The sequence below is a fragment of the Periplaneta americana genome, chromosome 12 (genome assembly GCF_040183065.1).
Source record: "Periplaneta americana isolate PAMFEO1 chromosome 12, P.americana_PAMFEO1_priV1, whole genome shotgun sequence".
NCBI classification, from domain to species: domain Eukaryota; kingdom Metazoa; phylum Arthropoda; class Insecta; order Blattodea; family Blattidae; genus Periplaneta; species Periplaneta americana.
In genome coordinates, this window is record NC_091128.1 from 151685603 (window position 1) to 151700366 (window position 14764).

The window sequence follows — 14764 nt, forward strand, 5'->3', positions numbered from 1 at the left end:
TTGCAACACATAATTTGGAATGTTTATTGTTCATTCCACGCTTTGTTTGTGAAACACAACAGATAAGAGCTCGGGTATGAACATTATTTAATTTAAACAAATCTCTCCCCTCTCGCTCATGTCCATCAAGTAAGGCAATATATTATATTGTTGTGATTCCCTGTTATCGGGCTTCGTCAATTGATATCCTTCAAGATATACTGAAAGATGGTTATTTAAAAAACGATTTGGCTTTCCTATTAGCAAATCTAAGCTTTTTGTGTGACACCATAAAAAAAAACTCGAAACATCCAAAAACCTGTTGTCTGAGACAGGGAGTTGTGTGCCGTGGAAATTAAACTAGACTCGCTACCAGGTTCAGAAGTACAAGTACTAAGGGACAAATTCCAGAATGTGTTTGGGAAAAACAGTGGATATAAAAAAATGTGTAAAGTTGCTCAAGTATTGGAGGGTGTGCCTATAGGTGAAATTGACGGTGTTTGTGTTCTCTTTAAATATGCACACCTGACGTCCTGTGATGTGGAAAGATCGTTTTCACAGTATAAGTCGTTGTTCAGAGATAATCGGCATGTATTTGTGATGGAGAATTTGGAGATGATCTTTGTTGTTCACTGCAATTCTCGGCCAAATACTAGCACTCAAGTGTGATTGGTGAGTACCTAGTAACGTTTTTTTTTTTCAAACTAAGTAAGGTATTTTTGTCATATTTAAAAAAATATATATTTTTATTTTTAGTAAATATTTTCGTACTTTTTAGCACATAAAAATAAATATATTTAAATTTTTTAGCGCTCCCTAGTGATAAAAAATATTTGATATGGATTCCCAGACTGATTGTCCAGTGAAATTTCGTTCACAATATTTACGACCAACATAAATTTTCGTTTAGTTGAAACTTTAGTCCACAGTAATTTTATGTCCATAACAATTTTGTCCACTTATTTATGTCAACTTATAAAAATCGTCCACTGTATGATTTCGTCAGACATACTAAATTATCTTCAAATACTTTTATCGATTTTATTTATTTTTAGTTCATATTTCTTATTCCACAATATTTATGATCCATTTGTTGTAGGATTACCGATAATATATGATTTACAGAAAAATTATTAAACTGTATTATTTCAGTCATATACAATAAAATTAACTACACATTTAATTTTTTAAGCAAATAAAGAAAAATTTAAATAACTATATTCTACTTCCTCTTCATCCCTCTCTTCAGTATTGTAAAGTTTTATTCTGTAGCTGAAGGTACGCAAATATAAATCAATACTGTTGTTATCTGTATATATCTGTGTAGTATATTCTCCATTTGACATTGATTTGTTATATGTGATTTCCTAATTGGGTAACGGACATTTCTATGACCATTAGCAAATGTGGACCAAACACAGTGGACAAAATATCTGTGGACATATGATATTAATCGACAATATTGGAAATAGATGAATCCTTTATGGACAAATCAAAAATGGACGAAATGTTCGTGTACGAAATGAAGATGGACTATATGTTTGTAGAGAATATAAATAAAGTGAACAAACTGACTTGGAATGTTGATATGTTTTAATTTTTGAAATACCTTTTCCTGTCACTGCCTCGTTATTTTTACTTTGTATTTATCACATTTAAAGCTTTGCTGCTTAGAATATCTTAGCAGAGAAAATTATTGGTATCAGTAATTAATATATGTTAAATAAGTAAAAGAAGTGGTACTCATTGTCTCTTACCGAAATTCCACTTCAAGTTAATGTATTACAGTAATCGATGCTGTCCACACCTGTGGAGTAACGGTCAGCGCATCTGGCCGTGAAACCAGGTGGCCCGGGTTCGAATCCTGGTCGGGGCAAGTTACCTGGTTGAGGTTTTTTTCCGGGGTTTTCCCTCAACCCAATAGGAGCAAATGCTGGGTAACTTTCGGTGCTGGACCCCGGACTCATTTCATCGGCATTATCACCTTCATTTCATTCAGACGCTAAATAATCTAGATGTTGATACAGCGTCGTAAAATAGCCCAATAAAAAAAAATAATAATTGATGCTTGCTTAACATTGTTTGAAAATGTTATTTTCTCATTTAATTATAATTCCAGAAATGTGGTAGACAGTTCCAGTCTGAAACATCATTTAATAAATAAAATAAAATATTAACTCATTTTCCTTCCAAATATTGGACATTATTTATATTTTTATTTCTTAAAACCAACAGAACCTTAATAAATAAAGTCAAAACAATTAATCTGTTGAAAGTTTACATAAAATATATGTTTTAATGCAAGCACAGTTGCAACAGGCAGTGAATCAGGAAAATAACACGTGAATATACCAGGAGACTCTGATATTTGAAAATAATATAAAATAAAATTTTTACCAGTTAATTTTATTTGAGTCATATAGAGTGTTAATTGGGAGGCCAGAGGAAAAAAGACTTTTGGGGGAACCGAGACGTAGATGGGAGGATAATATTAAAATGGTTTTGACGGAGGTGGGATATGATGATAGAGACTGGATTAATCTTGCACAGAATAGGGACTGATGGTGGGTTATGTGAGGGCGGCAATGAACCTGCAGGTTCCTTAAAAGCCATTTGTAAGTAAGTAAGTAATTTTGTTCGAGTATTTTTGTATATTACTGTGTACATTACGCTGTGGTAGTTACTACACTTTCCGGCATGGAGAAATGATCAGAATACATAGACCTATTCGCTTTTAATACCAATCTTAGACACATACTCCATTTAATGATTTGTTTTCTAGGAGTACAATCGTGTGAATTTTTTAAAGTGATACATGTAGAACTTTTTTAATTCTAGCAGGTTCGGCTGAGGTGTGAACATTTTTAGAAACGTGGAGTGTGTACTATTTGATTTGTTACCATTTCATAATTATTAGTAATGAATTAAAAAGGAAATTGTTAGAGAAAATTTACAGTTTATTTACCATTTGTTGCTACTTTTACTTAGCTGTCCTATTTAAAGCACGGTAGTACGTAATTCTGTGCAATATCACTTTAGAGTCAGCACCCTCAGGGTGGCGAGATGTTAAGGTTCCCACCCCGCTATACAGTCAGCACTGAGTAACAGTAGGGATGTCAGTCCTATGTGCTGGCTGCCTTTGCTGTCTAATTTTTAATTCACTCACTTCTTGGATGAGGCATATCATTAGTCGAATAACTAGTATCGAATTTCTGTGCCAGAGACGCGGACTCAAGTTTTTGTGATTCTAAGTGAGACTCTGGTGGACAAAGATAGGATTGGGATAAGTTTATGCGAGAGTATCTAGTTTTCCTTGTCAGAATTGTACCAATTATTTACAATGATCTACATCCATGTTGAATCTTTCGTACACTACTTTTAACACTTGAATATAAATAATTGATTAAATGGCGATCTTACTCGTGTTAATTGTGTGAGCATGTGCGGCTTACAGCTGTTTCGGTGCTTCTTCACACCATCCTCAGAGTCTACTAGATCTCTGCGTCATCTCGAACTTCGCTGCCTGTTGTGTGGGTGTGTTCGATTGTTGAAACACACAGATCAATTTCAGAACACACACACTATTTGACACCACATTTCAACACTTTTCAATAATCGGACGCACCCACACAACAGGCAGCGAAGTTCGAGATGACGCCAAGATCTAGTAGGCTCTGAGGATGGTGTGAAGAAGCACCGAAACAGTTGTAAGCCGCACATGCTTACACAATTAACTCGAGTAAGATCGCCATTTAATCAATTATTTAATGATCTACAGTTTTAATGTATTGCTCCCGGAAGGGATACATGAGGTCAGTGTTCAAGAATGAAAGAGGATGAAATAGGATCTTCCCAGAAAAATCGATTTGTAAAATAGTGAGTATCGACACATTCTATATAATAGTTTGAGAGAAACGTCTGTTTACAGATGAACAAATGTCCTGTCAAAAATCGCTTTGTGAACATCAAGAATGCTGAAAGCATGTTAATCATAAAAATCTCCCAGTATCGGTGATTATGTTCACAAAATTTCCCTTACATCTCATGTAATTAGGAAACGAAAGGTAATTTCTTGCATGGGTACGTTTATGCTTCACAGTTAAGATTTTTTTTTTCCTCAATTTTTGGTGTTATTTTCCTTCACTCCAAAATGATCTGTATGGAATTATTTAATTACATACCGTACAGACTGGACTTCTACACCACTGATTTCAAATTAACTTGTCGTCATCCAAAAAGATCCATATTATATTTGTTTTTAATTCAATTCTGTATAATAAATCAGGTTATTAATAAAAAAAATCACAAGCATTTAAGATCCTAAAGCTATTAGTAAAATCAGAGTAATGTAGGGTCGCTAAAATAATACATAAAATGTTTGTGAAGCTCCAATAGCTACCATGTTCTCTTACACTATGTCTGTCATTGTAAATGGATATTATAAATAGTATTTTAATGCAGAGCAGGTTGTGGCTGCCGTTTTTATGTGTTTCTTGTGTATTTGTTGGATTTTATGGCATGAACCCTTTCTTTGTAGTGTGTATATATATATTCAGTTGAATTTGTTAGTAAAGAAGTTGGCTTCAATTGAGAGTAGCATCCTGGCACAAAATGAATACATCTTTTGCGCTGTTTTATGTTGTAATCATTTCATAATGGTGCAGAATACCACGAGGTTTATAGTGACAAACGAATTGGCCACTTATGAAATCATTTACTTGTACTAGTGTACACATATGATGCCAAACAGTGATATATATGCATCTTTTTTAAAGTAATTTTTATAGACATGAATTTAATTTTAATGAATAAGAAATTATTTTTGATTTTATATTTTCAAAAATCCAAGCATCAGTATTCTTGTGTGTCTGAATATAATTTTATTATAATACTTTATTAAATATAGCTGGAGCCTGTAGATTAGATTATGTACTGTAAACTGGGGTTACTTTGAACAGAGAGGAAACTTTGAACATTTTTTTTTTAATCATTTTTAGGTTTCTACTTGCTGCACTTGTTATAGATGGAGGTAAATTATCATAAAATCATTCTCATACCAAATTTACCTCCATCTATAACAAGTGCAGCATGTAGAAACCTAAATAGCATTTTCTGAAAAAATGTTCAAAGTATCCTCTGTGTTCAAAGTAACCCCAGTTTACGGTATTACATTAAATGTTATAGAAACTGCAGTTACTGCAAGCTGTAAACAAGGATCATCATCACCCAATCCTTCAATGCCCCACCTAAGGAAACTAGTTAGAAATGCAGTACCAGTCCCTATGCTATTTATTAATATACAGTATTTATATTAAAATGTTATAAGTCCGGCATAATCAGGTCTTTGCATGACCCTGATCACAATTTAAAAACATTATAATATTTGCATGACCCAGAATTATTGGATATATTAGATCAAATTTAAAGTTTTTACTTCTGTAGTAACCATAATTTTCAAGATGTTGTAATAATTTGCTGTTACAATCCAAAACATAACTAAATGTTTAAGTGACATTATAATGGAAATTATTTTGTGTTTTTCTGTTTCTTATTAACGCCAGTTCATTCAAAATTTCTCCTTATGAACTGGATTTTAAGTATTCATATGCTATCATCTTAAAAAAAAATTGATTAAATAATACTTTTCTTGAACTATTTACAACTTGTAAACTCATGACTAATAAAGAATTATCTAATAGTAATTTACTTTGTGATAAATATAATGTGATAAACCAGACGAAAGCTAGTATTTTTAATTACACTATAGACTTGATAGCTCGGTTCAGTGTCAAGGAATATCTGTTGCAAATGGTGACATTGTAGGGTTATCTCAATAGCACCAGACATACTAGATCTACAATGCAAGCTATACCACATGATTAATAATTATGGTGTGTTTCTAAGCATAAAATAAAATTGTTCGTATTATAAATTTTATTTATTAAAAATGTCTTACCAGGATAGTCCTTATATGAAAGTTTAACATAGAAGTATGGCGATTAATATTCTTGTAAATGGTACACATATTCTTTATTTTAATTTTTTATCACGATTTACATGTCCACAATTAACTGATGACATCAGATAATTTCGTATATTTAATAATGTTAACCTTAGCCTTTTTACTTTTGCAATACAGTTTTAATTTATTTTTCTATGGTTTTAATACGACATATACAATGACGTTTCATGATGACGTTAAGATGTTAATTGTTGGAAAATATAAATTTGTCATTACGTTCATTAGCAGAATTATATTTTCGTATTGAACATTTCTGATAAGAGGAAACATTGAGAACATTTGAAATGTAATTCATGCCATCTATCTGAACTTTTAACGATACATTTAATAGGAGAAAGACTGATTATCTTATAATAATATTGTAACTTACATGGCTACAGTACTTTAAAATAAATGAAGACAGATTTATTTCTGTAACAGCAAGTTGGTTACAAAGGAAGTTATTTTCCAATTCATTGAATGTACTGACATAAGTTTTTAAGAGTTTTCATGTTTGCTCAACATTTTCCCCATCTTCCAAAGCATGAAAGGTAATGAATGTGTCAAGGCATTTAGAATGAAGTTCCTCTGACAGACTGAATAAAAACTACAAAAGAAAAGAAATTAATTACCATAGTCGCAAACAGCTGCATTTCTTTTCTAAAATATTAGTACCGTGTATCATTAAAAGTCATGATGTTTATATTTATTACTTTTGTACTCTGTTTTCATGTGTAAAAATAATGATGATGATCCAAGAATAAATCTTATTTATCTGGATTAAATTACCTAGACCCAATTTCTCTGTTAGTTTTCAAACCAGATACTAAAAAAATGAGATTCTACAGTGACATTGCTTTGTTACGCCGTGGGATTTTCATTGGCTGCATTGCTCGCGCAGCTAGTGTGTTTCTTGCCTGCTTCCACTAACGAACGCCGCACCATACAGTGACAGTTCAAGTTAATCATCCGCACTCATGCGTGAAGGTTTAATTAGTCGTGTTGTGTTGCGTGTGTGTGTGTTCGGCGTTGTTGCAATACGATTTTCATTATGTGAACGTGTGTATATGCTTACTACATACATAAAATACAGAAAATCTTGTGCGAGAACACGACAGAACTTCCGTAGCAAATTTTCAAATAGACCCATGCCTAATGCCACTACAATAAGAAGGTTAGTCAAAAAATTCAAACAGAGAGGTTCAGTAAATGATCGTAAAATATAAAGTAGGAGACATGTTCTTACAGAAGAAAAATTAGACGCGATAGGACAGAAATTAGAGCACACCCCGCAAAAATCTCTTAAGCATTTGGTGCAGGAAATGCAAGTAAGTTATGACTGTGCTCGTCAAGCAACAAAATTACTTAAATTAAAGCCATACTGAATTCCGGTATTTTAAAAGTTACATGAACAAGATCCCAATAAGAGGTTGCATTTTTGTAATTGGATTTTAGAGAAAATAAATTCTGAGGAAATTGATCCGACATTAATTTATTTTTCTGATGAGGCCAATTTTCATTTAAATGGACAAAATCATCGGTATTACAGTCGGAAGAAACCCAATATTGTACTCGAAACACTTTTGTACGGTGAAAAAATAGGCGTGTGGTGTGCAATGAACGGAGCAGAATTATTGGGCCTATTTTAACTCAGGGCACAATTACCAGCGAGCGTTATGTGAATGAGATCCTTGACCCATTTTTAGATGAACTGATTGACGGAGAACATTCCTCAGTATATTTCCAACAAGACTCTGCCACTGATCATACTGCCGAAGGATTCATGAGAGAATTGCATCGAATTTTCAGAAGGAGAATTATCAGTAAAAATTTGTGCACCCCACGAAGTTCAGATTTAACACCATGCGATTTCTATCAATGGGGGGTTTATGCGAAAAACTCGCATGCAATAAAGAATATATGAAAGCTGAAATCGAGTCAATTTAGTGAAGCAGAAATTCTTAAAGTAATTAACAATTTCATAAGAAGGTGTGAACAATGTGTAGCATTTGATGGAGGACATTTTCAACACCATCTTTGAGCTGAGTAAGTACAAATTCCTATAGTAAATGGGGTATTCCATATGAAATTGATCAGTAAAAAACCTCGCATTTCTTTAATACTCTAATTTTTTCCCTATTTATATAAGTGCTGAGGAGAGTGCATTTTCAAAAATATACTATCGAAAGTCAAACGGTTTTCGTACTATTGAGCTACAAATTTAGCATATTTTATAAAAACAAGCCTCTTTCAGCGCTCAGAACTCTGGAACCATTTATTGCAGAACATTGAACGGGAGCTGATTTTGAAGCTGCCATTTGGTAGGTTATGATGAGAGGTAATCCTTATTTTTATTGTATACAGAGAGACAGATAATCTGATTTTACTTACTTTTAGGCTTTTTGCCCATTTGTAAAAATGTAAAAAATATTGAGAAATAACCTTGCATTATTAAGAGGGATTCGGCATTGTTTGCTTAGTGACTCGGTAGTAAGTTTCGAGGGTATTAAATAAATTATTTTCACACGCCTAGACTTGAACGGCGTAGTACTGCACGAACTGGCCGAGAGATGAAGATAAGCGAGCATTGTGAGTCATTTTACTCCTGTGTTTATGAAAACCTGTGATAAAGCTAGCACAGCCATGACTACTAGACCACACATCACGTGTTTATGTCTCCTGGCCTTCCTTACCTCGGCTAGCTCCCGCCTCACAGTCAGCTAGTTAGTTCACGCACGTACTATTTATTTTCTTTATTTGATATTTTCAATACTTTCTTATCAACGTGCCATCAGTAAAAAATATGTGTTTATTTGTACTTTCAATGCGGCATCTAACTATATATTTTAAAAATATTTTTTCCTTGTCAAAGGCGTCTTGATGAGGAAAAATCTAAATTTCTCCATTTCCATAAAAAGTAAGAAAAACTGTTTACATGTCAATATAAACTTTAATTTCTCAGCATCAAAATAAACAATGATTTTGATCATTGGGTGAAAGGGTTTGGAGCCACAACAGTTTAAAGTTGTTAATTTTACGAAAATACGATAAATTTAAATATTTTTAATTTAAACACTATGAAGTTCTGATGCCTCAAACTTTGCACAAAGCATTGTATCACAGTTGTCAACGGACAGAAAAGCTTCATTGTATTTAAAAATTGCAAGGTCAATTTTCTCTATATTTCGGTCAATTTGAGATGGAATAGCCCAAATATTTCAGTGCTGGCATACCGGGTGGCACTTGGTCGCAGATAAGCTCCTAGCGGCAGATTACGGGAAAATGAAAACCATGCGGCTAAACAAAACAGTGTCACTGTATAACTTCTTTTGTGGGGTGGTCATAGTTAGATTTTGATTGTCAGTGTTAACTAACTGCAGCTCTTACAATGTAATTTTATTGTGCTCATGATCGTTGTCTACATCTATACCTATATTCTGAGATCACTTGATAAAGGTAACTTACAGGATTCTGTGGGTGTGATTATATTAATATGCAGATTTATCTTCCTTGAGCTTCATGTCTTGATTAATTCATTGCTGTTTCTATAATACTTAGATACTGCAGATCTATTAAAATCACGTTTCTTGAATGTTTGAACCTGATAAATGTGATATTGTAAATGTATAAATAAAAGCAGGCTATGTTATGAGTTTGTAATAACCAGTGGTGTATCGGAAAATTTTGAGACCACTATTGTGATCTTTTGGGGTTCCTTAAATGGAAAAAGGTTAGAAATTTATGGGCGCTTCTGTTAAGGAGACCTGTGTTGTGGCAACTATGAAGGTTGTTGCGACACAGATATTAATTTCATAGCTGGGAAATGTTACAAAGTGATAAATTCATACATAACGCTTATGAATTGTCCATTGTTCCACAATCTATACTCTGTAATTTTTAGTAGATTTAAAATCTATGACCAACATCTGTATAAAGTTGAAATTTATTATTATTAATAATTATATGCAAATTCAAATTCCTTGCCCACTATCACACATGCTTTCTTTGAATACAATATATCAGTTTTTATTTAATATATGCTTATGTCACTGATTATCTATCTGGAAAGTTGGAAATTTATGTAATCAATCTGTCATCACATCATGTTGATAAAATTAGTTCAAAATCCTGTATTTTATATCTAGTTTTCTATTATAATTTATTTCTAGAAACATTTTTCCCAAGTAAAAATCACTTGAGAAGCACTTCTATGTTAATTGTTGAGCACTGAAATAAGTGTATGATTGGAATCAGTTGAAATTTATATACTTTATATTGTAATTAAAATGGTATGTCCATGGGTTATTTTTGTACATACATTCAGTCATTTTACTTACGAATATATATGTCGCAGAGTATTTATTAATACCAAAATAGCGAAGTCAAAATCCTAATTAAAAATATGTCTTTCAGTTCATTGAATAAAAAAAATTAAATATATCCGGTACACTAATAACTTAGAAATCATTCTAGCAGATATTTATATTTTTCAAAACAATATATGTATGTAAAAGTAGGTCTATATGTTAAATCACCATGCACGATTAGTTTAAAAGAAACTTTTATTTTATTATGTCCATCTTAGTATTATATAATTCTTTATTAGATTATTAGTAAAGTATTAATTTAAAAAATATTTAAACATTAATCTATATGAAGAAGCAAACGATTCAGACTTTAAAAACATTGGCGGTGTTTTATATTGAGACAATTTTATGAGATTAAAATTGTCGAATGGGTCTCCGTATAAGAGATCTGTATTGTGGATATCATATCAAAATTACATTTTTTAGTGGTGTATATGGGAAGCTGAAAATTCTAAAACTGAAGCTATTTCCAAACTTTTTAATTCTCAAAAGTTAATATTTAAATTACTGACATAATTTTAAATACGTTTGTTTGTATATAACTATTTTACATTAATAGGTGAGATAAATTTTACATTAGAAGATCTGTTATTAATTATGTGATATAGTGGCATGATATATTTTATTTTACTTTATTTTCTTTGAGTTACTTTACTCATATTTTGTTTTATTCATTTCACTTAGACTTTTTTAAATATAAATTATTTAAAATCATTTTATCTAATCTATCTATGTATCTGTCTGTCTGTCTGTCTGTCTGTCTGTTTATTTATTTATTTATTTATTTATTTATTTATTTATTTATTTATTTATTTATTTATTTATTTATTTATTTATTTATTTATTTATTTATTTTAATGTAACGATTTATTCATAAGGGGAGGGTACACGATAAAATGGGGAAATGTCAACACATTTCAAAAAATGAAACAAATCTCCCAATTTGTTAAGCACTGGGAGGAGAATTGTTGGCAGGCATGTATGCCCAAGCAGGCAAAGTAATTGAGATTAAATATATTTTGGATGCCACGTATATTCAATGTAATTTAAAGAATTAATGAAAGAGTTTAATATTATGTTGAAAATTATGTTTTCAGTATAGAGGATTAAACAACAAAATGTATACCATAGCTATTTCTATACATTCATTGCTGCAGAGACTAGCATAGGCGAAAATATTAAAAGTGGATTTTCTCAAAATGTGTAAACCATGACATTTACTCTTTTTTCCTCGTAGTACTCTTCAAATGTAAATTGAAATATTTCGAACTACAACTAAAGTGATGTTGATAAACAATATCTGTAATTCAACAGCTGTACTGGTATTAAATTCTTCCTTTTTCTTAAAAATTTCTGTTAGTTTCTTTGGATATTAGGTACCGGTACATTATTTTGAAAACTGTAGATCCTACATTCAGCTTCCTATGACATCTGCTTAAATGATTCCTAGTCTTGTTTAGAATTCTAGCCACACTATTTTTGCAGAAATTGGAGTGTGTGCACCCAAAAAGAAGTAGATAAAAGGAACTGAAAAAATCTCATACCATAATTTATTTTGATTTGAAGGATCAGGATCAGCCAGTGTTCCCAGTGCTCAAGGAATGGAACACAGTCATAGTTCAGCGTCCATAAGTCGTAATTTTAGTAGTGGGTCAGCACTTGGAGAATTGAATGGCGAGGGAACACATCCTAAGGTAATCCGAAAGGAAGTTACTAATAAGTTTGAGTTGAAGCTGCTTTATGAAACAAAATACCATTAAACGCCTTGAAACAATGTTTCCAGGAGCTACGATAATATGGTAGACATAATAATAATTGAATACAGATTAATGTGCTGCAAGATTCGTTATAGCTTTCAATTTAGTAATAAAGTTGCAATTGGGTTTTTTTTATCCATTTCAGGGTAATACACACTTCATGAGAAAAATTCCTCCAGGGGCTGAAGCTTCCAATATTCTTGTCGGAGAAGTTGATTTTCTGGAAAAAACACTATCAGCATTTATACGTTTAAATCATGCTAACTTCTTAGGTGATTTAACTGAAGTTCCTGTCCCAACTCGATTCCTCTTCATACTGTTGGGACCAACAGTAAGTATATCACGAATAGAATTTTAGTCTGAAGCTGCATAAAAAATAAAATAATAAAACTACAAGTAAGCATGTAGTTGAAAAGACAGTCTTTGCTATTTTATTTTATAGCTGTTAGAATTCTGTAGAAATTCGTATATAGCATTATCTTGTCTGCACAATTAAAGATATTTTAAGAGAATGAAATACTGGTAGTGTTACTTGAAGTTTTGCCAGTGTATTTCTGTATAGTTTCATAAGAATGTTCACTGTTCGTTGCATAGGTACTGACTCCAGCTGGGGCTAGCCCCTTCCCTCGTTTGGATACAGAGGCTAACAAGTCCTTTTGCACTATGATTTTTGTAAACATTGTCCTAACACGTTATGTGAAATTTGTACTTAACTTTAGCATTAATCAGTTATAACAGAAATATAATTCCTTATTATAGTTATGTCGCTTGAACTCAGCAATAATCAACTTCGAATACAATGTAAATATGAGTGGAAATAAGTAAATATTCGTAAAAACTCAAAGCTAAGCGTAGTAACTGAGTATCATACGAGTATAAATACATAATTATATCACTTGATAAGTCATGTATCCCTTCCAGCCCCTGTGCTTAAACTCAGAAGTTGGCGCCAAAGATTCATTGTCATTTCGTAGACCACTTATCTTACTGTTCTTCCTTCTGGTAATGACTTAAAATAATTTCTCAAACCTCCAGCAGTGAAATACAGTACTTTGAGAACCAAATAAGAAAAGCTTAAGTTATTTCTTGTTAAGCAAAATCAAGACTATAGATACCGTACAGTCTGAAGTTTTTTTTATTGTTTTTCAAAATACTTGGACTAGTTGTTGAGCACTTTCATTTGAGGAAGAACTTATGTGATACTGTTACCTGGAAGAAACTGCTGATGATTCATACACGACAGAGTTGATTTATGAATGTTTATATTGCTTGCTATAAAGTTCTGTTTAATTTTGTGTATCTGGGAAGAAAAAAATGATATACTCCAGGTCTGGATATCAATAATCATTATTGTCATGCACAGTTCTGTTGCATCTCTGGATATCAGTAATCTATATTGCCATGCACAATTTGCTTGTAATAAAAAATTGACTTATATTCGTCCTGTGATGTGACTCATGTGGTAACACATCTGGCCACAAATACACTGGAGCGAGATTTCATCTCACCTGTTCAGAATAACCTTTGCACTTTAAGATCATTAAATGTAGGGTTGTAGTCGTAAATAAAATAATACCAGGGCGCATTGTGAAGAGATTATTATTATTATTATTATTATTATTATTATTATTATTATTATTATTATTATCATTATTATTATTATTATTATTATTATTATTATTATTATTATTATTATTATTATTATTATTATTATAAATCCCGACAAGGCTCTCTTCAAGGAAACTGCATATTTTCAGCAACTACGTATTGGGGGTATTAGGGGGACAGTCTAATTTTGACTTTCATGGACAATAGTAGTACATACCCCATGTAATATATCAAAGACATTTCCAGTATCGATATGTAATTGATTCTCTCGAGAAAAAAAAAATAGGTTTTTTTTTTTTTTGATATGTGAACTCTTACAATGAATACTCACATATTCAAGATGATTTAAATATGAATTTACACTGGATGACATCATCAGAACAAGAGCTTTCCATTTAACCTATCGTAATCACTCGGTAATTAGAATCACAGTCACAGAGAGTTCGACTCACCAAAGAAAATAAACTGACCAGGAAAAGTTTTCAGAATCATGATCAACTGAGGAAGGAGGGTATAGCAAAAGGGTAGGCTATTGTAACTATATGTAGACTTAAGCATGCAGGCAAAGGGCCGAATGAAAGGTGGGAGAGGGTTGTATATAAGCTTATGTGCACAGGTAAATACTCTATTATTATTGTTATTGCTATTATTATTATTATTATTATTATTATTATTATTATTATTAATAGTAGTAGTATTAATATTATTTATTATTATTATTATTATTATTATTATTATTATTATTATTATTACCGGTATTATTATTAATATGCTGTTATTTACTACTAATTCATACTTATAAAATACAAAGTTGAATAAGAAGCAAGTAACACGATTATTATTTTAAAAAGTAAAAATAAAGAAGCAGTGTGCCCCCAGGTTGCAGAAAAAAGTACCAGGGTGGTGTCCTGGCACGACTACACCTCTGATTAAATGAAGAACTTCGACTTACAGTACCTACTGTACTTTAATGGAGGAATAGTCGTACACACTGATGTTAAATATGTGTTTTTTTTTTCTGTATTATTAATACATTAGTACGAATTTTCTTG

The 14764-nt window shown here is 31.8% G+C and overlaps 1 protein-coding gene across 14 annotated transcripts in view; it reads left to right on the forward strand.

Moving 5' to 3' along the window:
* The window catches only part of Ndae1 (Na[+]-driven anion exchanger 1), a 704613-nt gene that overhangs the window by 633566 nt on the left and 56283 nt on the right, over window positions 1-14764 (forward strand). For all 14 annotated transcript variants that reach the window (XR_011335338.1, XM_069842294.1, XM_069842289.1 and 11 more), the window contains 2 exons: window positions 11914-12041; window positions 12250-12435. Coding sequence is in view for 13 of the 14 variants with exons in the window: in XM_069842294.1 (XP_069698395.1) it covers window positions 11914-12041; window positions 12250-12435 (314 nt within the window). In the remaining variant the exon portion in view is untranslated. The remainder of the gene's footprint in view (window positions 1-11913; window positions 12042-12249; window positions 12436-14764) is intronic.